We start from the raw sequence: 24,616 nt of genomic DNA on the forward strand, positions 1-24,616 counted from the left end.
GCTCAGATTACGTGTTTATTGATGCGCTTGTCAATTAGAGAGTTTTGGATGTTAATGTGCTAAGAAGGGCAGCTGGTGGGATATATGATTACTTTCTTGTTGAGGCGAAAGTGAAGATTTGTAGTGGTTTTCAAAAAAGGAGACAATGTCGGAGAGAAGGAAGTTGTGAGAGTAAGTAACCTTGTAAAGTAAACTTTTGTGAAAAAATACCAGCAGATATTGACTGTAGAATGGCTAAAGGTGAGAGTAAATGAAATGAGGGAAATGCGTGAAGAATGAGATGTACTCAGGGAAACAGTGATGTTTCGTGCAAGAGATGTATGTGGCATGAGAATGGTGAGAGGTGGGTAGATTAGAATGGGTAGTGAGTGGTGGAATGAAGAATTAAGTCGGTTGTCAAAGAGAAAACAGAGCCTGTTAATTGAACTTACAAGGAAGGAGTGCAAATGACTGGAAGATGTATAAGAGTAAACAGCAGGTCAAGAGGGATGTGAAAAGGGTTGAAAATGAAGGCAAATGAGGGCAGGAATGAGAAAGTATCATTAAACTTTAGGGAGAAGAAAAAGATCCTTTGGAAGGAGGTAAATGATATGCAAAAGACAAAAGAATAAATAAGAACATCATTGACGGAGGCAAGGGGGAAGTGATAGTAAGTAGAAATGGAGTGAGGAGGAGATGAAGTGAGTATTTTGAAGGATTCTTGAATGTATTTGATGATAGAGTGGCAGATATTTTGGTCAGGGAAAGTGGTTTGTTGAATAGAGAAGAGGTTGTAAAAGCCTTGCAGAAGATGAAATCCAGCAAGTCGGAGGGAGTGGATGGTTTTGCAGTCGAATTTATCAAGAAAGTGGGTGACTGTAATGTTAATTGCTTGGTAAGGATATTCACTGTATATATGGATCACGGTGAAGTGCCTGCGGATTGGCGAAATGCATGCGTAGGGCCATTGTATAAAGGCAAAGGGGATAATGGCGAGCCTTCAGACTGCAGAGGCATAAGTTTATTAAGTATACATGAAAATTGCATGGGAGGGTACTGTTAGAGATTGTGAGGGCATGCACCGAGCACCAGACGGGGGAGGAGTTGTGTGGTTTCAGGAGTGGTAGAAGAAATGTGGATCAGCTGTTTGCTTTGAAAATATTTTTGTGAGAAATACTTAGAAAACAGATGGATTTGTATGGCGTATTCATGAATCTGAATGAAGCATATGCTAGGGTTGATAGAGATGCTTTGTGGAAAGTATTGAGAATATATGGTGTGGGAGGTAAGCTGATAGAAGTGAGTTTTTATCATGGGTTTCAGCATGTTTACGAGTACGAAGAGAGGAGAGTGATTGGTTTCCAGCGAAGGTCGATCTGCGGCAGGGATGTGTAATGTAACCATGGTTGTTGAATTAGTTTATGGAGGGGGTGGTTAGGTAGGTAAAGGCATGCGTTCTGGAGAGAAGGGCGAGAATGCGGTCTGTTGGGGGTGAGAGGGCTTGGGAAGCGAGTCATTTTTTGTGTGCCGATGATACAACGCTGGTGGCTAATTCGGGTAAGAAACTGCATAAGTTGGTGACTGAGTTTAGAAAAGTTTGGGTGGGAAGGTTTGCTTGGGTGGGAAGATTTAGTTTCGGTTGAAAAGTTAGATTAGATGGGAAGGGTTTGTTTGGGTGGGAAGCTTAACTTCAGTGATATGTGTTAGTTTGGGTGGGAAGGGTTGGCTTGTGTGGGAAGGTTAGCTTGGGTGAGAATGGTTAGTTTGGTTGGAAGGGTAAGTTTTGATGGAAAGGGTTAGTTTGGCTGGGAAGGGTTAGTTTGTGATGAAAGGATTAGCTCTGGTAGGAAGGATTAGTATGAGTAGGAGAGGCTAGCTTGTAGGAAGGGTTGCCTTGGGTATATATGGGTAATTCAGCTTGGAAGAGTTAGTTTGGGTGGAAGGATTAGGTTTGTTGGGAAGGATTAGTTTGAGTTGAAGAGGTTAGTTTGGGTGGAAAGGGTTATTTTGGATGGGAAGGGTTAGTTTCGGTGGGAGGGTTAGATTGGGTGGGTATAATAGTTTGGGTGTGAAGGGATAGTTTGGATGGGAAGGTTAGCTTGGGTTTCAAGAGTTAGTCTGGGTGGGAAGGTTAACTAAGGTGAGAAGTGTTAGTTTGGTTGGGAAGGTTTAGTTTGGGTGGGAAGGTTAGCTTGGGTAAAAAGTTTCAGTTTGGGTTGGAAGGCTAGGTTGGGTGGGAAATGTTTGTTTGGTTGGGAGGGTTGGCTTGGGTAGGAAAGGTTAGTTTGGGTGAGTGGGGTTTCTTTGGGTGGGAAGGGTTAGTTTAGGGGGAAGGGTTAGTTTGGGTTGGAAGGTTAGCTTGAGTGGGGAGGGTTAGCTTGTGTGGGAAGGCTTATTTTGGGTGGAAAGTTTAGCTTGTATGCTGTGGATTAGCTTTTTTGGAAGGTTTGGCTTCGCTGGGAAGGTTAGCTTGGTTGAGAAGGGTTAGTTTGGTTAGGAAATGGTTAGTTTGGGTGGGAAGAGTTAATTTTGGTGGGGAAGTTTAGTTTAATTGGGAAGGTTAGCTTGGCTGAGAAGGTTTAGTTTGGGTTGGAAGTTTAGTTTCGGTGGGAAAGGTTTGTTTGGGCGGAAAGGTTAGATTTTGTGGGGGAGATTAGTTTGGGGAGGGTGTTCGTATGGGTTGGAAGAGTTAGTTTCGGAGGAAGGGTTAGTTTGGGTCGGAGGGTTAACTTGGATGGACAAGGTTAGCTTAAGTGGGAAGGCTTGTTTTGAGTGGAAGAATAGCTTGAATGATATAGGCTAGTTTGGGTGGGACGGGTCGGCCCGGGTGGGAAGGTTGATTTGGTTGAGAAGTTATAGTTTGGTTGGGAAGTGTTAGTTTGGATGGGAAGGGTTAGTTTGGGTGGGAGGGGTTAGTTTGGGATGGAAGGGTTAGGTTTGGTTGGAAGAATTAGTTTGAGTGGAAGAGATTAGTTTGGATGGGAAGGGTTTTCTTCGGTGAGAAGGGTTAATTTATCTAGGAAGGGTAAGGTTAGGTTGGAAGGGTTAGCTTTGGTGACATGGGTTAGTTTGTGTGGGAAGGGTAATTTTGGGTGGGAAGGTTAGTTTGGATGGGAAGTTATTTTGGGTGAGAAGCTTAGCTTGAGTGAGAAGGGTTAGTTTGGGTAGGAAGGCTTGGATTGGGTGGGAAGCCTAGCTAAAGTGAGAAGGGTTAGTTCGGTTGAGAAGGGTATGTTTGGGTGGGAAGGTTTAGTTTGTGTGGAAAAGTTGAGTTTGTATGGGAGGAGTTATTTTGGAGGGGAAGGGTTACTTTGGGTGGGAAGATTAGCTTCGGTGGGTATGTTAGTTTGGTCGGGAAAGGTTAGCTTGGGCGGGAAGGTTTAGCTTTGGTGAGAAGGGTTAGTTTGGGTGGGAAGGGATAGTTTGGCTAGGAGGGGTTAGCTTGGAATGGAAGGGTTAGTTTTGGTGGGAAGAATTAGTTTGAGTGGGAGATGTTAGTTCGGGTGGAATACTTACCTTATGTAAACAGGGTTAATTTAGCTGGGAAGGGTTAGTTTGGTGGCAAAGGGAAAGTTTGGGTAGGTAGGGTTAGTTTGTGAGGGAAGGGTTAGTTTGGGTGGGAGAGGTTATTTTGGATGGGAAAGGTTAGTTTGGGTGGGAAGGTTAGCTTGGGTTTGAAGAGTTAGTTTGGATGGGAAGGTTAACTTGGATGAGAAGTGTTAGTTTGGGTGGGAAGGTTTAGTTTGGGTAAGAAGGTAGGCTTGGGTAGTAAAGGTCAGTTTAAGTGAGTGGGGTTTCTTTTTGTGGGAAGGGTCAGTTTGTGTTGAAAGGTTAGCTTGGGTGGTGAGGGTTAGCTTGGGTGGCAAGGCTTATTTTGGGTGGAAAGCTTAGTTTGTGTGCTATGTGTTAGTCTTGGTTGAAAGGATTGGCTTGGGTGGGAAGTTTTGCTTGGTTGAGAAGGGTTAGTTTAGTTGGGAAGGAATAGTTTGGGTAGGAAGGGTTAGTTTGGGTGAGAAAGGTTAGTTTGGTGGGAAGCTTTAGTCTGAGTGGAAAGGTTAGCTTCGCTGAGAAATTTTAATTTATTTGGAAGGTTAGTTTGGATGGAAAGTGTCAGCTTGGGTGGGAAAGGTTAGTTTGCGTGGAAAGAGTTAATTTGGTTAGGAAGGGTTGGTTTGGGTGGGAAGGGTTGGTTTGGGACGGAAGGGTTAGATTTGGTTGGAAGAATTAGTTTGAGGAGGAGAGGTTAGATTGGATGGGAAGGGTTGCCTTCGGTGAGAAGGATTAATCTATCTAGGAAGGGTTAGTTTAGGTTGGAAAGGTTAGCTTTGGTGACTTGGGTTAGTTTGGGCGGAAAGGTTAGCTTGGATGGGAAGAGTTATTTTGGGTGAGAAGCTTCGCTTGAGTCACAAGGGCTAGTTTGGACGGGAAAGGTTAATTTGGGTGGAAAAGTTAGCTTGGGTAAGAAGTGTTAGTTTGCGAGGGAAGGGTTAGTTTGGATGGGTTTGGTTAACTTGGATGGGAAGGATTGGTTTGAGTTGGAATGGTTGGCTTTGGTGACAAGGGTTATTATGGATCGGAAGATTAGCTTGGTAAGAGTCACTTTGAATATTAGCTTGAGCGAGAAGGATTAGTTTCGGTGAGAAGTGTTAGCTGAAGTGAGAAGGGTTACTTTGAGTATGAAGCTTAGTTTGAGTGATATGGGTTAATTTGGATGGGAAGGGTTGGCTTGGGTGGGAAGGTTAGCTTTAGTTAGAAGGATTAGTTTGACTGAGAAGTGTGAGATTGGATGGGAAGGTTTAGTTTGGATGGGACGGGTTATTTTGGACGGGAAGGGTACGTTGGGTGGAAAGGTTAGCTTGGGTGGGTATGTTAGTCTGGATGGGCAGGGTTAGCTTTGGTAGGAAGTGTTAGCTTTGGTAAGAAGAGTTAGTTTTGGTGGAAAGGGTTGGGTTGGGTTGGTAAGTTATTTTAGCTCCGAAGGGTTAGTTTGGGATGAAAAAGTTAGCTTTGGTGGGAAAGATTAGTTTGAGAGGGAAAGGTTAGTTTGGGTGGGAATGGTTTCCTGGGGTAAAAAGGGTTATTCTAGCTGGAAAGGATTAGTTTGATTGGGAAGGGATAGTTTGGGTAGGAAGTGTTAGTTTAGGTGGGAAGAGTTAGTTTTGGTAGGAAGGTTTAGTTTGAGTGAGAAAGTTAGCTTAGTTGAGAGGGTTTAGTTTGCGTTGGAAGGTTAGTTTGGGTGGGTAGGGTTTGTTTGGGTGGAAAGGTTGGCTTCGATGGAAGAAGTTAGTTTGGGTAGGAGAGTGTTCGTTTGGGTGGGTAGGGTTAGTTTAAGGGGTAAGAGTTAGTTTAGGTTAGATTAGCTTAGGTAGGGAAGGTTAGCTTGGGTAGGGAAGATTAGCATGGGTAGAAAGGCTTGTTTTTGGTGGGTAGATTAGCTTGAATAATATGGGTTAGTTTCTGCAGGAAGCTTTGTCTTTGGTGGGAAAGTCAACTTGGTTGAGAAGTGTTAGTTTGGTTGGGAAGTGTTAGTTTGGGTGGGAAGGGTTAGTTTGGGTGGGAAGGGTTAGTTTGGGATAGAAGGTTCAGGTATGGTTGGAAGAATTAATTTGAGTGGGAGAGGTTAGTTTGGGTGGGAAGTGTTAATTTGGCAGAGAAGGGATAATCTATCTGGGAAGGGTTAGTTTGGATTGGAAGGGTTAGCTTTGGTGACATGGGTTAATTTGGATCGGAAGGTTAGCATTGGATGGGAGGAATAATTCTGGGTCAGAAGCTTCGCTTGAGTCACAAGGGTTAGTTTGGGTGGGTAAGATTAATTTGTGTGGAAGAAATTATTTTTGATGGGAAGGGTTAGTTTGGGTGGGAAGGTTAGCTTGGATAAGATGTTTCAGTTTGGGCTGGAACGTTAGGTTGTGTAGAGAGGGTTTGTTTGGTAAGGAAGGTTAGCTTAGGTTGTAACGATTAGTTTGCGTGAGTGGCGTTTCTTTGGGTGGGAAGAGTTAGTTTTACGGGGAAGGTTTAGTTTCCATTTGAAGGTTAGCGTGGGTGAGGAGGGTTAACTTGGGCAGGAAGGCTTATTTTGGGTGGAAAGCTTAGCTTGTGTGCTATGGTTTAATTGTGGTTGACTGGGAAGGTTAACTTGGTTGAGAAGGGTTAATTTGGTTGGGAACGACTAGTTTGCGAAGGAAGGGATAGTTTGCGGGGGAGGGTTAGTTTGGGTGGGAAGGTTTAGCTTGGGTGGGGAGGTTAGCTTGGCTGAAAAGGTTCAGTTTGGGTTTAAAGGTTAGTTTGGGTGGGAAAGGTTTGACTGGAATGGAAGGATGGCTTAGGTGGAAGAAGGTAATATGGGTAGGAGGGGTGTTCGTTTGGGTGGGAAAGGTTAGTTTACGGTGGAAGGGTTAGTCTGCGTTGGAAGGTTAGCTTGGATGGGGAAGGTTAGCTTGGGTGGTGAAGGTTAGCTTGGATGGGAAGGTTAACTTGGTTTGGAAAAGTTAGTTTGGTTGGGAGGGGTTAGTTTGGGTGGGAAAGGTTTGTTTGGGTGGGAAGGGTTAGTTTGGGATGGAAGGGTTAGGCTTATTTGGAAAAACTAGCTTGAGTGTGAGTAGTTAGTTCGGGTGGGAAGGGTTACCTTTTCTAAGAAGGGTTGATTTATCTGAAAAGGGTTAGTTTGTGATGGAAGGGTCACTTTTGGCGATATGGGTTAGTTTGTGTGGAAAGGTTAGCTTGGCTGGGGAGAATCATTTTGGGTGAAAAGTTTTGCTTGAGTGAGAAAGAGTAGTTTGGGTGAGAAGAGTTACTTTTGGTGGGAAGGATTAGTTTGTTTGGGAATGATTAGTTTGGGTTGGAAGGTTTAGTTTGAAAGGAAAGGTGTAGTTTGGATGGGAGGGGTTATTTTGGATGGGAAGGGTTACTTTGGGTGGGACGGTTACCTTGGCTGAATAGGTTAGTCTGGGTGGGAAGGGTTAGTTTAGGTTGGAATGCTAACTTGGGTGGGGATAGTTAGTTTGGGTGGAAAGGATTGCTTGATTGGGAAGGTTTAGTTTGGGTTATAAGGTTTGCTTGGGTGGGAAGGGTTTGTTTAGGTGTAAAGGTTGACTTGGGTGGGAGATGTTGCTTTGGATAGGAGGAGTTAATTTGTGAGGGAAAGGTTAGCTTGGGGAAAAGGGCTAGTTTGAGTTGGAAGGTTAGCTTGGGTTGGGAGGGTTAGCTTGGGTGGGAAAGGATATTTTGGGTGTGAGCTTTTTTTCAGAAATATGGGCTAGTTTGGATAGGAAGGCTGGCTTCAGTGAGAAGGGTTAGGTTGGTTGGGAAAGGTAAGTTTGGATGGGAAGGTTTAGTTTGTGTGGAAAGGTTTAGTTTGTGTGGAAAGATTTAGTCTGTGTGGTAATGCTAGTTTGGGTGGGAAAGGTTAGCTTTGGTGAGAAGGGTTAGTTTGGTGGAAAGGGTTTTTTGGGAGGATAGGGTTAGAATGGCTGGGAAAGGTTAGTTTGGGATGGAAGGGTTAGCTTTGGTGGGAAGGATTAGTTTGAGTGGAAGAGGTTAGTTTTGGTAGGAATAGTTACCTTGCGTAAAACGGGTTACTTATGCATGGAAGGTTTAGTTTGGTTGGGAAGGTTAGCTTGGTTGATAAGGTTTATTTTGAGTTGGAAGGTTAGTTAGGATGGGTAGAGTTTTTGGGTCTGAAGTTTCGCTTAGGTGGGAGAAGTTAGTTTGGGTAGGAGGGTGTTCGTTTGGGTAGGAAGGTTTAGTTTAGGGGGTAAATGTTAGTTTGGGTTGGAAGGTTAGCTCGGGTGGGAAGGTTAGCTTAGGTGGGGAAGGTTAGCTGTGGTGGGAAGACTTGATTTGTTTGGGAAGCTTAGCTTGAGTGATATCGGTAAGTTTGGGTGGGAAGGTTAACTTGGTTGAAAGGTGTTAGTTTGGTTGGGAAGTGTTAGTTTGGGTGGAAAAGGTTATCTTGTGTGAGAAGGGTTAATTCATCTGGGAAGGGTTAGTTTGAATTGGAAGGGTTCGCTTTGGTGACATGGGTTTGTTTAGGCGGGAAGATTAGCTTGGATTGGAAGAGTTATTTTGGGTGATAAACTTAGCGTGAGTCACAAGGGTTAGTTTTTGTGAAAAATGTTAATTTCGGTGGAAAGGTTCGCTTAGGTGAGAAGGGTTTCTTTGGGTAGGAAGGGTTAGCTTGGTTGGAAAGGGTTAGTTTGGGTGGGAAGAGTTGGTTTTTGTGAGTAAGGTTAGTTTGGCTGGGAAGGGTCAGTTTTGGATGGAAGGGTTAAGTGTGGTGGGAACGATTAGTTTGAGTAGGAGAGATTAGTTTGGCTTGGAATGGTTACCTTAGGTAAAAAGGGCTACGTTAGCTGGGAAGGGTTAGTTTGGTTGGGAAGGGATAGTTTGGGTGGTTAGAGTTAGTTTGTGTGGGATGGGTTAGTCTGGGTGGGAAGGTAAGCTTAGGTAAAAAGGGTTACCTTAGATGGGAAGGGTTAGTTTGGGTAAGAAGGGTTAGTTTGGATGGGAAGGATAGCTTGGTTGGGAAGGGTTAGTTTGGGTGTGAAGGGTTAGTTTCAGTGGGAAGGTTAGCTTGGGTTGGAAGGGTTAGTTTGGGTGGCAAGGTTAACTTGGGTGAGAAGTGTTACTCTGTATGGGAAGGTTTAGTTTTGGAAAGGTTAGCTTAGGTGGGAAGTTTTAGTTTGGGTTGGAGGGCTATTTTTGTTGGAAAGGGTTAGTCTGAGTAGGAAGGGCTATTTTGGGTGGGAAGGGTTAATCTTGGTGGAAGCTTTTAGTTTGAGTAGGAAGGCTAGCTTAGTTAAGAAGGTTTAGTTTGGGTTGGAAGGTTAGTTTGGGTGGGAAGGGTTTGTTTGGGTGGGAGATGTTAGTTCGGGTAGGAGGGTGTTCGGTTGAGTAGGAAGGGTTAGTTTTTGCTATAAGGTTAGCTTGGGTGTTGAAGGTTAGCTTGGATGGAGAGGCTTCTTTTGGGTGGGAAGCTTAGCTTGAGTGATATGGGTTAGTTTGGATGGGAAGGGTTGGCTTGGGTTGGAAGGTTAACTTGGTTGGAAAGCGTTAGTTTGTGTGGCAAGGGATAGTTTGATTGGGAAGTGATAGTTTGAGTGTGAAGGGTTAGGTTGAGTGGGAAGGGTTAGTTTGCATGGGAAGGGTTAGTCTGGGTGGGAAGGGTTACCCTGGGTGACAAGGGTTACCTTAGGTGGGAAGGGTTAGCTTTGGTGAGAAGGGTTACTTTGGATGAGAGGGGTTAGTTGGGGTAGGTAGGGTTAGTTTGGTTGGGATGGGTTAATTTTGGATGGGAAGGATCAGTTTGACTGCGAGAGGTTAGTTTGGGTCGAAAGGGTTGGCTTTGGTTAAAAGGGTTAATCTAGCTTGGAAGGGTTAGTTTGGGTGGGGAGGTTAGATTGGGTAAGATGTTTCAGTTAAGGTTGGAAGGTTAAGTTGTTTAGGAAGGGTTTGTTTAGGTGGGAAGTTTGGTTTGGGTAGGAAAGGTTAGTTTGTGTGAGTGGGGTTTCTTTGGGTAGGAAGGGATAGTTTAGGAGGTAACGTTAGTTTGGGTTGGAAGGTTAGCTTGGGTGGGAAGGGTTAGCTTGGATGGGAAGGGATAGTTTAGGGGGTAACGTTAGTTTGGGTTGGAAGGTTAGCTTGGATGGGGAGGGTTAGCTTGGATGGGAAGGCTTATTATGGGTGGAAAGCTTAGCTTTCGTGCTGTGGGATAGTTTGGGTTGGAAGATTTGGCTTGTCTGGGAAGATTAGCTTGGCCGAGAAGGGTTAGTCTGGTTGGGAAGGGTTAGTTTGGGTGGGAAGGGTTAGATTGGATAGGAAAGGTTTGCTTGTGTGGAAAGGGTTAGTTTGGGATGAAAGGGTTAGTTTTAGTTGAAAGAACTAGTTTGAGTAGGAGAGGTTAGTTTGGGTGCTAAGGGTTATCTTTGCTGAGAAGGGTTGATTTATCTAGGAAGGGTTAATTTGTGTTGAAAGCTTTATTGACAAGGTATAGTTTGGGTGGGAAGTTTAGCTTGGATGGGAAGAGTTATTTTGGGTGGAAAGGTTAGCTTTGGTGAGAAGGGTTTGTTTGGGTGGGAAGGGTTAGTTTGGGCGGGATTGGTTAGTTTGGATGGGAAGGGTTGTTTGGGTTGGAAGGGTTTGCTTTGGTGACAAGTGTTAGTATGGATGGGAAGGATAGATTGGTTGGGGAGAGTTATCTTGGATGAGATATTTAGCTTGCGTGAGAAGGGTTAGTTTGGTTAGGAAGGGTTAGTTTTTGTGGGAAGGGTTAATTTGGGTGGAAAGGTTTGTCTGGGTGAGAAGGGTTACTTTAGGTGGGAAGGGTTAGATTATTGGGAAGGATTGGTTTCGATGGGATTTGTTTAGATTAGGTTTAGTTTGGTTAGAAGGTTGGTTGGGTGGGAGGGTTGTTTGGGTGTGAAGGTGGCTTGGGTGGGAGAGGTTAATCTGAATGGAGAAGTAGGTTGTGTGGGAAAGGTTAGCTTAGGGGGGAAGGTTACTTTGTATGGATGTTAGCTTGGGTTGGGAGGGTTTGCTGGTTGGGAAAGCTATTTTGGGTGGGAAGGGTTCAGATTGGTAGTTGGGTGGGAAGGGTTGGTTGGATAGAAATGTTAGTTAGGGAAGGGTTAGGTTGATGGAAAGTAGATTTGGGTGGGAAGGTTAGTTTGTGTGGAAGGTTTTCTGGGTGGGAGGGTATTGGTTTGGGGTTTTGGGGAAGGTTAGTTTGGTATGTTAGTTTGGGTGGGAGGGGTTAACTTTGGTGGGAAGAGTTAGTTTGCGTGGCAAGGGTTATTTGGGTGAGTAGGTTAGTTTGGCTTGGAAGGGTTAGTTTGGGATGGAGGGTTAGCTTTAGTGAGAAAGATTAGTTGAGTGGGAGAGGTTGTTTGGGTGGGGTGATTACTTGCGTAAAAAGGGTTAATTAGTGGGAAGGTTAGTTTAGGTGGGAGGTTAACTTGGTTGAGAAATTTAGTTTGGGTTGGAATGTTAGTTTGATGGGTAAGGTTTGTTGGGTGGAGTTGATTTGGGTGAAGAGTTAGTTTGGATGGAGGTGTTCGTTTGGGTAGGAAGGGTTAGTATGGTAGAAGGTTAGTTTGAAGGGGAAGGGTTAGTTTAGGTTGGAAGGCTAGCTTGGATGGGAAAGGTTAGCTTGGGTGGGAAGGTTATTTTGAGTGGAAAACCTAGCTTGAGTAATATGGGTTTGTTTGGGTGGAAGGGTTGGCTTGGGTGGGAGGTTAACTGGGTTGAGAAGTTTTAGTTGGTTGGGAAGTGTTGGTTTGGGTGGGAAGGTTAGTTTGGGTGGGAGCGTTAGTTTGGGTGGGAATGGGGGAAGGTTACTTGGGTGAAGGTTGCTTTGATTAGAAGTTTAGTTTGGTTTAGAAGGTTGGCTTGGGTGGGAAGGGCTTGTTGGTGTGAAGGCTGGCTTGGGTGGAGAGGTTAATCTGGATGGAGAAGTAGTTGTTGGGAAAGGTTAGCTTAGGGGAAGGGTTACTGTTGGAAGGTTAGCTTGGTTGGGAGGGTTAGCTGGTTGGGAAAGATATTTTGGGTTGTGGAAGCTTGTTTTCGGGAATTGGGTAGTTTGGGTGGGAAGGTTGGCTTGGATAGAAAGTTAGTTTAGGTGAGAAGGGTTAGGTTGATTGGAAAGGTAGAGTTTGGGTGGGAAGGGTTTTGTTTGTGTGGAAAGGTTTTGTCTGATGGGAGGGGTTTTTTGTTTAGAAGGGTACTTTGGCGAAGGTTAGTTTGGTGGGAAAGGTTAGCTTGGTGGTGAGAAGGGGTTAACTTTGGTGAGAAGAGTAGTTTGGTGGAAGGGTTATTTTGGGGGAGTAGGGTTAGTTTGGCTTGGGAAGGGTTAGTTTGGGATTAGATTATTGGGAAGGATTGGTTTCGATGGGAAGGGTTAGTTTGGATGGGAAGGGTTGGTTTGTTTGGGAAGAATCAGTTTGGGTGGGAAGGGTTAGTTTGTGTAGGAAGGTTTAGGTTTGATGGGAGGGGTTATTTTGGATGGGAAGGGTTACTTTGGGTGGGAAGGTAAACTTGGCTGAATATGTTAGTTTTGGTGGGAAGGGTTAGTTTGGGTTGGAAGGCTAACTTGGGTAAGGTTTGTTTAGATTAGAAGGTTTAGTTTGGTTAGAAGGTTGGCTTGGGTGGGAGGGGCTTGTTTGGGTGTGAAGGCTGGCTTGGGTGGGAGAGGTTAATCTGAATGGCAGAAGTAAGGTTGTGTGGGAAAGGTTAGCTTAGGGGGGAAGGGTTACTTTGTATTGGATGGTTAGCTTGGGTTGGGAGGGTTTGCCTGGTTGGGAAAGCATATTTTGGGTGGGAAGCTTGGTTTCAGTAACTTGGGTAAGTTTGGGTGGGAAGGGTTGGCTTGGATAGAAAATGTTAGCTTAGGTGAGAAGGGTTAGGTTGATTGCGAAAGGTAGATTTGGGTGGGAAGGTTTAGTTTGTGTGGAAAGGTTTTGTCTGGGTGGGAGGGGTTATTTTGGTTTAGAAGGGTTACTTTGGCGGGAAGGTTAGCTTAGGTGGGTATGTTAGTTTGGGTGGGAGGGGTTAACTTTGGTGAGAAGAGTTAGTTTGCGTGGCAAGGGTTATTTTGGGTGAGTAGGGTTAGTTTGGCTTGGAAGGGTTAGTTTGGGATGGGAGGGTTAGCTTTAGTGAGAAAGATTAGTTTGAGTGGGAGAGGTTAGTTTGGGTGGGGATGATTACCTTGCGTAAAAAGGGTTAATTTAGCTGGGAAGGTTTAGTTTAGGTGGGAAGGTTAACTTGGTTGAGAAGATTTAGTTTGGGTTGGAATGTTAGTTTGGATGGGTAAGGTTTGTTTGGGTTGGAAGGTTGATTTGGGTGAAAGAAGTTAGTTTGGATAGGAGGCTGTTCGTTTGGGTAGGAAGGGTTAGTATAGGTAGGAAGGGTTAGTTTAAAGGGGAAGGGTTAGTTTAGGTTGGAAGGCTAGCTTGGATGGGAAAGGTTAGCTTGGGTGGGAAGGTTAATTTTGAGTGGAAAACCTAGCTTGAGTAATATGGGTTTGTTTGGGTGGGAAGGGTTGGCTTGGGTGGGAAGGTTAACTGGGTTGAGAAGTTTTAGTTTGGTTGGGAAGTGTTGGTTTGGGTGGGAAGTGTTAGTTTGGGTGGGAAGCGTTAGTTTGGGTGGGAAGTGTTAGTTTGGGTGGGAAGGATTAGTTTGGGTGGGAAGGGTTAGTTTGGGATGGAAGGGTTAGGCTTGGATGGAAGAATTATTTTAAGTGGGAGAGGTTAGTTTGGATGGAAAGGGTTATCTTGGATGAGAAGGGTTAATTTATCTGGGGAGGGTTAGTTGGATTGGAAGTGTTAGCTTTAGTGACATGGGTTTGTTTAGGTGGAAAGGTTTGCTTGTTTGGGAAGAGTTATATTGGGTGAAAAGCTTAGCTTGAGTGACAAGTGTTAGTTTGGGTATGAAGGGTTAGTTTTTGTGAGAAGGATTGATTTGGGTTGAGAGATTAGCTTAGGTGAGAAGGATTACTTTGGGTGGTTAGGAAGGGCTAGTTTGGGTGGGAAGGGTTAGTTTGTGTGGGAAGGTTTAGTTTTGGTGAAAGGGGTTACTTTGGATGGGAAGGGTTACTTCGGATGAGAAGGATAGCTTGGCCTAATAGGTAAGTTTGAGTCGGAAGGATAACTCTGGTGAGAAAAGTTAGTTTGGGAGGAAATGTTTGCTTGAGTGGGAATATTTAGTTTGGGTTAGAAGGTTAACTTGGGTGGGAGAGGTTTATTTGGTTTGGGAGGAGTTAATTTTGGTGGGAAACGTTAGTTTTGAGGGAAGGTCTACTTTGGGTTTGAAGGTTAGCTTAGGTGGGAAGCTTTTTTCGAGTGATATGAGTTTAATTGGATGGAAAGGTTTAGCTTGGATGAAGAGGTTTAGCTTGGGTGGGGAAGGTTAGCTTGGGTAGTAAGGCTTGTTTTTGGTGGTAAGATTAGCTTGCGTGATATGAGTTAGTTTGGGTGGGAAGGGTTGGAATGGGTGGAAGGGGGTTAGTTTGGATGGAAGGGTTAGTGTGGGTGTGAAGGTTAGCTTGGATGGGAAGTGTTACTTTTTGTGGGTATGTTAGCTTGGTTGGGAAGGGTTAGCTTGGGTAGGAAGGATTAGTTGGAATGAGAGAGCTTAGTTTGGGTGGGAAGGGTTATCCTGGTAAGAAAGGTTAATTTTGCTGGGAAAGGTTTGTTTGGGTTGGAAGGGTTGTGTTGGGTGACATGGGTTATCAGGAGTGGGAAGGGTAGCTTGGATGGGAAGAGTTATTTTGGGTAAGAAGCTTAGCTTGAGTGAGAAGGGTTAGTTTGGGTGAAAAGGGTTATTTTGGGTAAGAAGGAATAATTTGAATGGAAAGGCTGACTTGTGTGAGAAGGGTTAGTTTTGTTTGGAAGGGTTGGTTTTGTTTGGAAGGGTTTGTTTTGTTTGGAAGGTTTAGTTTTGTTTGGAAGGGTTAGTTTTGTTTGGAAGGGTTAGTTTTGTTTGGAAGGGTTAGTTTTGTTTGGAAGGGTTAGTTTTGTTTGGAAGGGTTAGTTTTGTTTGGAAGGGTTAGTTTTGTTTGGAAGGGTTAGTTTTGTTTGGAAGGGTTAGTTTTGTTTGGAAGGGCTAGTTTTGTTTGGAAGGGTTAGTTTTGTTTGGAAGGGTTAGTTTTGTTTGGAAGGGTTAGTTTTGTTTGGAAGGGTTAGTTTTGTTTGGAAGGGTTAGTTTTGTTTGGAAGGGCTAGTTTTGTTTGGAAGGGTTAGTTTTGTTTGGAAGGGTTAGTTTTGTTTGGAAGGGTTAGTTTTGTTTGGAAGGGTTTGTTTTGTTTGGAAGGTTTAGTTTTGTTTAGAAGGGTTAGTTTTGTTTAGAAGGGCTAGTTTTGTTTGGAAGGGTTAGTTTTGTTTAGGTTAGTTATGTTTGGAAGGGTTAGTTTTGTTTAGAAGGGTTAGTTTTGTTTAGAAGGGTTAGTTTTGTTTAGAAGGGTTAGTTTTGTTTGGAAGGTTTAGTTTTGTTTAGAAGGGTTAGTTTTCTTTAGAAGGGTTAGTTTTGTTTGGAAGGGTTAGTTTTGTTTAGGTTAGTTATGTTTGGAGGGGTTAGTTTTGTTTAGAAGGGTTAGTTTTGTTTGGAAGGGTTAGTTTTGTCTAAAGGGTTAGTTTTGTTTGGAAGGGTTAGTTTTGTTTAGAAGGGTTTGTTTTGTTTAGAAGGGTTAGTTTTGTTTGGAAGGGTTAGTTTTGTTTAAAGAGTTAGTTTTGTTTGGAAGGGTTAGTTTTGTTTAGAAGGGTTAGTTTTGTTTGGAAGGGTTAGTTTTGTTTGGAAGGGTTAGTTTTGTTTAGAAGGGTTAGTTTTGTTTGGAAGGGTTAGTTTTGTTTGGAAGGGTTAGTTTTGTTTAGAAGGGTTAGTTTTGTTTAGAAGGGTTAGTTTTGTTTGGAAGGGTTAGTTTTGTCTAAAGGGTTAGTTTGGGTGGGAAGGTTTGGGTTGGGTGGCAATGGTTGGTTTGGGCGGGAAGGATTTTTTTTTGTGGAAATGGCTGGTTTGGATTGAAGGATTTAGTTTGGGTGGGAAGGTTGGCTTGGGTGGTAGAATTTATTTTGGGTGGGAAGGGTTAGTTTAAGCCGGAAGGGCTACTTTGGGGTGGAAGGCTAACCTGGGTGGGAAAGGTCAATTTGAGTGGCCAGAGTTTGTTTTGTTGGGAATGGTTACTTTAGGTGGGACGGTTTAGTCTGGGTTAAAAGTGTTAATATGGGTGGGTGGGAGGTGTTAATTTGGATGAAAGGGTTAGTTTGGGTAGGAAAGTTAGCTTGAGTGAGATAGGTTAGTTTGGGTGGGAGGGGTTAGTTTGGATGGAAAGAGTTAGTTTGGTTGGTAAGGTTGTCTTGGGTGGGAAGGGTTAGTTGGGTGGGAAGGATTAGCTTGAGCGTGAATTGGGTGGTATTTGATATCTCACTAAAGCAGAATTTCTTTTTCAGTTGTCCAACTTTCATCCATAATACAGTCTAAAACTTGTGAAAGTTTATACGAGTCATGCACAAAAAATATATTTATAGGAAGTTTCGGCGTATATGTATTGATTCCATTTTCAACTCCTCTATCCTATTTTTTTTCCATCGTATACAGGGCTTGAGATTCACATCAGTGCAACGGCCTCTGGAATACTATACTTCTAAACGCAACCATATTTGTCGTATGAATCACTGGCATTTTCCATACACTCCTTCAGGTAGCCATTACGTTAGTCTTTTTTCCCATCCTACGACTCATCAGCTGCCATCTTCACCTCCGGGTACCTAAAGAACTCCACATGTCCTCCAGGTCTTCCCTATTCAAAGTACCTTCAAGCTACCCCGTCTCACACATCTACTGCGCCTCATTGTATTACATTTGTTCAGATTATCTCTCCGTCTGCCACTAGAACCACGTCAGCTGCAGACAGTAAGTGATTCATAGTCCATGACCCTGCCACCTGGACTTGACTCCCGTTCTATGATCATTATATCTACCTGCTTCATCACCCAATCCATAAACAGATTGAACAGCCATAGAAACATCAGTTATTCTTATTTCTTTCCTTCTCGCATATTCCTTACTCTCTTAGTGTAAACTCACAACTACATTTACTCAATTTCAATTCACCTGATATATTCGCAGCATATTCCTTACTCTCTTAGTGTAAACTTCCTTCCTTCTCGCATATTCCTTACTCTCTTACTGTAAACTCACTACTACATTTACTCAATTTCAATTCACCTGATATATGCGCAGCACCTTCTATTAGGTCTCCCTGTTATGTGTATCATATATTTTCTCCAGATACATAAATGCAGAATACAACTCTCCTCTAAGTATTTCTCTCACAAATTCTTCAGACCAAACAACTGGTTCACACGTCATCCACTACTCCTGAGTCCTCATTGCTCTTCCCCATATGACGTTCTGTGCATTTTCCCTCAAACCTTACCAAACATCCTCAAAGGACTAGTGATTCTTTAATTCGAACAATCACTTTTGTCTTCGTTGCTTTTATGTAGGGAAACCATATATTCATTCTGCCAGTTCTCAGACACCTCACATTAATTAGTCTTACTAATTGCATTTGAGAAATTCAAATGCAATCCTAATGCTGCTTTTCTGTAATTCATCTTGCAAAAGGCTTTCACTACCTTCGCTCTTTTCACCCCACCGTTTGCCATGACTCTCACTGGGCATGCCACCTGGTCCCAAACACACACCAGCAGCCTTCCCATCATCTAACATTCATCATTCAAAATATTCGCTGTATCTCTTGTTCAACCTTTATCTTGTTTGTTACCACATCCGATTGTGCTCCTCTTACTGTCTCTCCCATTTGTTCTCTTGTTTTCCATAAACTATTTACCTCCTTCCAAAGCACATTCTTGTTCTCTCTGAAATTCATCAGTGATCTCTCACTCCATCCAACACTTTTTGTAACTCTTTCTTTTGACCGTTTTCAGTTCTCTTGTGTCCCTTTCAATCATCCGCGCTCCATCCCTGTTGATACTGCACTTCATTTTCCTCTTACACGAGCAATTCATTATCTTTTTTCTCTTTTTCTGATTCGTTTGTATCCTATCTTTCAAATATATATCAGATGATTATCCAGTTCTTATCAACATCTTGCTAATCATTCTATGTATTCCTCTGTGATAAGCTTATCATAACTAAACGAAATACAATTAAAGGAAATTCAATCACCTCAGAAAACAGTTCAACGGGGAAAGATAGTCTCCCTCAGTTATCAGATGCCTGCGTATGATTCTGTGGTTTCGTGCGATCTTGGTGTTATTCATTATATTTTACGAATTCATATTAGGTATTTCTTTAAATAGACTCTTGCCTTTTCCCGCCTTAGCGAGGTAGCGCCAGCAACTGATCCTTTAAGGATATATCGTCGCTTTGTTCCTTCTTCTGTTCCTATGTTTTATTTAGTGATAACACAGTCCAGGTGATTTCCAGTCTCCTGCTCTCTACACTCATAGTTATCTTCTACAAAACACAGAAGATTCCTGCTGTCATTGTCCCCTTGTCATAAAACATCTAATGTCCAACATGGATTTTCCCTCTAGGAGCTATAACTGAAGGGGGAATGTCGTAGTGTCACATCAATATGCGATGAAATGATAAAGTTAAAGGATGACATGACTGATGTAGTAAGCTCCACATATCCATGACTGACTGAAAGTCAAGATAGCCGCCAGCTGTCTTATGAAGCACCTGTACCACACATCTGACGTCATCACACACCTGACGTCATAACTGTCAAGTACAGGAGGTAATAAAGGGACGCCACATCATGGGTCTTATAACACTAGGAAAACAAACACATCCACACAAATAAAGTCACTTTGATCACCGATCCAACAGCCTCTCTTAAACACAGTCATTATTACATTAAGCGAGATCAGGTGAAGGGACTCATAAACAATGTATATATACCAAATGTAGATGATCCACAAGGGTCTATAGATGTTAATGGGAAGCTGTGATTGTTAAACTGATAAGCCTAATTTAAACAGTACACAATCAACCTCTTTAGGTCCCAAAGGTACAGCCATTGAGAGGGACCATACGACCCTTGAGCACTACCATACAGCCCTTGAGTATGACAGCTAGACTTCTGACTGGATCTTTTAGATCATTGAGCATGACTCAAGATCGTGTGTGGTGTGACTTACCAAAGTTACATCGATCAGCGGGGCTGGAGCGGACGAACTCCATACAGGTCTCCCCGAAGGCGCTGTAGAAGGGATCGTCGACGGGGATGGCGATGGGCGCACATTGTGGGTGGAGGAGATTCTGATTCTCCATCACTTCTCTGATACAGCATGGGATGGTGGAGCCGTTCGTCCCTGTACAACACATGTGTCAGTATAACCAATGCTTCTGATAGACAACGTTCTACATATACATGATAGAGGAATTACACCACAGGTACCGTACTGTAGTGGCACATTACTTCAGACACTAACCTATACTTGTCATGTGTCAAGCATTTACAACGCTATGTGTCTCATTAAGATATTAACAACACACAAGAAGTAGATGAGAAGATATGTCTTAGTCAAAGTAATTCAATGCATTTATGAGAGAGATTTACTGATTAGAGATCTTAACTGAATTATGTTTATGTAACCGAGAATAAGGAGGAATGATATCTTAAAATTTTCGTTACTACCGTATGTCATATAAAATTTTCGTTACTACCATATGTCATATAAAATTTTCGTTACTACCGTATGTCATATAAAATTTTCGTTACTACCGTATGTCATATAAAATTTTCGTTACTACCATATGTCATAAAATTCAGATTCTGTCTGACGAAAATACAATCATAATAAAAATACTATACAATGAAACCACCAGAAAAGGTAAGAAATATGTGAATTTCTAAATAAACATGAAACATAAGATATATGACGTTCAAGTGCGACACATGTGCAAGTGGTTGAGGATCCTACACGCTGAGGGCAACACCACACGAATATAATGACCTTAAGAGTGACCCATGAGGAACATTTGTCACTGTATTAGATTTCCTTTATGTCGACCAACATGACATGGGTAAAACATGCCCTCGGCCTGGCCATTGTGGGTGAAAGGAAAAAGTAGAAAAAAATGAGACTGGAAATTAATCAGGCTTCTTAAAGGAAGAAAAGTTGTATAAAAAGGGAAAGACAGAAGAAGGAAGAATGAGATGCCATAACAGCCATTCCCTGAGTAGCCAGTCTCCACACACACACTAGGAGGCGCAGGCAACAGCCAACAGTTTGTTACAGGTCCAACCCTTACGAGTTGGGATCCATATAACTTACAATTTCAAATCTATTTACCAGGGATAGTGGTTATCTGTACTGGCTCGGATATTGGCTAGATATATTGGCCAGGGATATTGGTTAGGGATACTGATTATTCATACTGGATAGAATCTTTTGGCTAGATATATTGGCTAAGGATATTGGCAAGGGATATTGATTATTTATTTTGCTTAGGTTATTGGCTAGGGATATTGATTATCCTACTGGCTTGGATTTTGACTAGATATATTGGCTAGAGATATTCGCCATGGATATTGGCAAGATATTTTGGCTAGGGATACTGGTTAGGGATAATGGCTAAATATATTGGCAAGGGATATATAGAATATCATTTCAGTTCTTAGCAAGCAATGTATAAGTGTATGTGTTTTTCCTTGGGATTATTATCACATCACCCAAACACCCCTTTCCTAGAAGCTTCTGTGGATATTAGTAATGAAAGAATGAACTTTACTGGAGTAAAACGTTCTTCAACAAGATTGTACTCTTGTGACAGAACCTGGCTGAAAGTAACCTTTCATTCTCAGTGTAATCGAGAGCAGAAAACCACCTTCCACTGGGTTAACCAACTGACCATCTGAACACCTTCCTTTTGGATAACCAACTGACCACCTTTTCCTTTAATAAAGTATCCATAATAGACCAGGGTGGAGGCAATCATCGCTAGAGATTCATATTTCGTGAAGATGGCATCTAAAGATCGTTTGGGACGATGGTCATTGTATTTAGGAATAGAGCCATTGCGGTGAGGGCAAAGGACGTTGTGATGTAAGAGCTGACAAGTAATGACGGAAGAATTGATGGAGAAGGTTGAGGAAGGGAAGCCAAGTGACCAAAATATGTCAGGTCTAAGCGAAGGATCTGACCTTTAGTGATAGGGTTAAATCAAGTGTTTGACCTTTATAGAGGTGGTAACGGCAAAGTATCTGACCTTTAGTAATGGGGGTAAAAGCAAAGTCATGGTCAGTGAGCTGGCCGAAGTTGGTGAAGAGGACGGTGTTGCAGGAGGACCTTCTGATCGAGTCAAGGTTGGCGGCGTCGCTGACGAGGCGAGCGCTGGGCAGATTTCCTCCGTCAGCAGCACGACGAAGTTCGCTCACTCCTGCAAGAGCTGCTGTTACTACATCAGCATCAGATACACTCCTGTTCCCACAACAACAGTTGATACAAGCTTACTCTTGCAACAACTACAGCAATAAAGGATACGTGCATGCTCCTATAACAACAATAAAAACATATACAACCCTTTTCCTGCAATAGCTACAGCCGTAAGGGATATACCACAAATCCTACAATGGTAACAGTAGATGTAATCCTGCAACAGCTATGGGAATAACAGATACATCCCTTCTCCTACAACAACATATACACTTTTGCTCCTGCAACTCCTTTAGTAATGATAGACGCATCCCCCCCTGCTACAACAACTACAACAGTAACATCTCTGTTCATACAAGTGCATCAATAATGATAATACAGTTTTTCTCTTACAGCAAAACAGATACGTCCCAGCTCCTGCAACAACTACAGCAAATACATATTTATATTTTTGTACCCACAATAACAATAATAACATCAATAACACTAGATAAACCTTTGCTCTTTTAGCAACCGTAGCAGTAAGATACGACCTTTGTCCAACAGCCAGCAATGTATACACTACTGCTCCTGCAACATCTACAACCTTTCTCTATCATAACAGTAGATACCCCCTGCTCCTGCAACATCTACAACCTTTCTCTATCATAACAGTAGATACCCCCTGCTCCTGCAACATCTACATCAATAAATGATAAAACCCAACTTATACAACATCAGCAAGCATAATGCTGCACCTACATTAACTGCAGCAATAACAAATACAACTCTTTTTCTACAAATAAATCCATACTCCTTCAACAACTGCAACAATATTAGACACATTCCTTTTCCTACAACAACAACAAATATAATCTTGCTCTTGCAACAATTAAAGTGATAACATATACAACCGTTCTCCTACAACAACAACATATACACCCCTGCTCTTGCAGCAGCTACACAGTACAAACCTTCTCCTACAAAATCATCAGGTATTTTTTTGCTCCTGCAACAGCCACAGCAATAACAGATACAACACTTCTAAAAGAACAACTGATATATCCTACCTGTTCCTGCAACAACCACAGCAATAACAGATACAACACTTCTAAAAGAACAACTGATATATCCTACCTGTTCCTGCAACAACCACAGCAATAACAGAAAAATACCTTCCCCTTCAACAATAACATATACTCTCCTGCTCCTGCAAGAATTACAACAATAACAGATTCATAACTTCTCCTACAGCAACAACAGACATCCCGCTCCTGCAACAACTTCAACAATAATCTATATACTTCTGCTCCGACGACACTAATGATAACATATGCAACAACAGCAAATAAATCCCTTCTCCAGTAACATTTTCAGCATAACAGATAAAGCATTTCTCCTAAAACTACAACAACAAAAACAACAACAATATTAAGATTCATACCTGTTCCACAACAACGATTGTTATGCACCGCAATGAAGAAATGCCATCACCATACTCTGGGGGAGAGGACCTACCATCACCATACTCTGGGGGAGAGGACCTACCATCACCATACTCTGGGGAGAGGACCTACCATCACCATACTCTGGGGGAGAGGACCTACCATCACCATAGTCTGGGGGAGAGGACCTACCATCACCATAGTCTGGGGGAGAGGACCTACCATCACCATACTCTGGGGGAGAGGACCTACCATCACCATACTCTGGGGGAGAGGACCTACCATCACCATAGTCTGGGGGAGAGGACCTACCATCACCATACTCTGGGGGAGAGGACCTACCATCACCATACTCTGGGGGAGAGGACCTACCATCACCATACTCTGGGGGAGAGGACCTACCATCACCATACTCTGGGGGAGAGGACCTACCATCACCATAGTCTGGGGGAGAGGACCTACCATCACCATAGTCTGGGGGAGAGGACCTACCATCACCATACTCTGGGGGAGAGGACCTACCATCACCATACTCTGGGGGTGAGGACCTACCATCACCATACTCTGGGGGAGAGGACCTACCATCACCATACTCTGGGGGTGAGGACCTACCATCACCATAGTCTGGGGGAGAGGACCTACCATCACCATACTCTGGGGGAGAGGACCTACCATCACCATACTCTGGGGGAGAGGACCTACCATCACCATAGTCTGGGGGAGAGGACCTACCATCACCATACTCTGGGGGTGAGGACCTACCATCACCATAGTCTGGGGGAGAGGACCTACCATCACCATACTCTGGGGGTGAGGACCTACCATCACCATACTCTGGGGGAGAGGACCTACCATCACCATACTCTGGGGGAGAGCACCTACCATCACCATACTCTGGGGTGAGGACCTACCATCACCATAGTCTGGGGGAGAGGACCTACCATCACCATAGTCTGGGGGTGAGGACCTACCATCACCATAGTCTGGGGGAGAGGAGCTACCATCACCAAGGTCTGGGGGAGAGGACCTACCATCACCATACTCTGGGGGAGAGGACCTACCATCACCATAGTCTGGGGGAGAGGACCTACCATCACCATACTCTGGGGAGAGGACCTACCATCACCATACTCTGGGGGAGAGGACCTACCATCACCATACTCTGGGGGAGAGGACCTACCATGACCATAGTCTGGGGGAGAGGACCTACCATCACCATAGTCTGGGGGTGAGGACCTACCATCACCATAGTCTGGGGGAGAGGACCTACCATCACCATACTCTGGGGGAGAGGACCTACCATCACCATACTCTGGGGGAGAGGACCTACCATCACCATACTCTGGGGGAGAGGACCTACCATCACCATAGTCTGGGGGAGAGGACCTACCATCACCATACTCTGGGGGAGAGGACCTACCATCACCATAGTCTGGGGGAGAGGACCTACCATCACCATAGTCTGGGGGAGAGGACCTACCATCACCATAGTCTGGGGGAGAGGACCTACCATCACCATAGTCTGGGGGAGAGGACCTACCATCACCATAGTCTGGGGGAGAGGACCTACCATCACCATAGTCTGGGGGAGAGGACCTACCATCACCATAGTCTGGGGGAGAGGACCTACCATCACCATAGTCTGGGGGAGAGGACCTACCATCACCATAGTCTGGGGGAGAGGACCTACCATCACCATAGTCTGGGGGAGAGGACCTACCATCACCATAGTCTGGGGGAGAGGACCTACCATCACCATAGTCTGGGGAGAGGACCTACCATCACCATAGTCTGGGGGAGAGGACCTACCATCACCATAGTCTGGGGGAGAGGACCTACCATCACCATAGTCTGGGGGAGAGGACCTACCATCACCATAGTCTGGGGGAGAGGACCTACCATCACCATAGTCTGGGGGAGAGGACCTACCATCACCATAGTCTGGGGGAGAGGACCTACCATCACCATAGTCTGGGGGAGAGGACCTACCATCACCATAGTCTGGGGGAGAGGACCTACCATCACCATAGTCTGGGGGAGAGGACCTACCATCACCATAGTCTGGGGGAGAGGACCTACCATCACCATAGTCTGGGGGAGAGGACCTACCATCACCATAGTCTGGGGGAGAGGACCTACCATCACCATAGTCTGGGGGTGAGGACCTACCATCACCATAGTCTGGGGGAGAGGACCTACCATCACCATAGTCTGGGGGTGAGGACCTACCATCACCATAGTCTGGGGGAGAGGACCTACCATCACCATAGTCTGGGGGTGAGGACCTACCATCACCATAGTCTGGGGGAGAGG

General features: G+C 43.9%; 1 protein-coding gene across 1 annotated transcript in view; it reads right to left on the reverse strand.

Moving 5' to 3' along the window:
- The window catches only part of LOC139760183 (chorion peroxidase-like), a 197,163-nt gene that overhangs the window by 140,941 nt on the left and 31,606 nt on the right, over nucleotides 1-24,616 (reverse strand). The window contains exons 2-3 of the mRNA XM_071683119.1: nucleotides 20,713-20,883; nucleotides 18,639-18,812 (exon numbers count right to left, since the gene is read on the reverse strand). Of these exons, the coding sequence (XP_071539220.1) occupies nucleotides 18,639-18,812; nucleotides 20,713-20,883 (345 nt within the window). The remainder of the gene's footprint in view (nucleotides 1-18,638; nucleotides 18,813-20,712; nucleotides 20,884-24,616) is intronic.

The sequence above is a fragment of the Panulirus ornatus genome, chromosome 35 (genome assembly GCF_036320965.1).
Source record: "Panulirus ornatus isolate Po-2019 chromosome 35, ASM3632096v1, whole genome shotgun sequence".
Taxonomy (NCBI): Eukaryota; Metazoa; Arthropoda; class Malacostraca; order Decapoda; family Palinuridae; genus Panulirus; species Panulirus ornatus.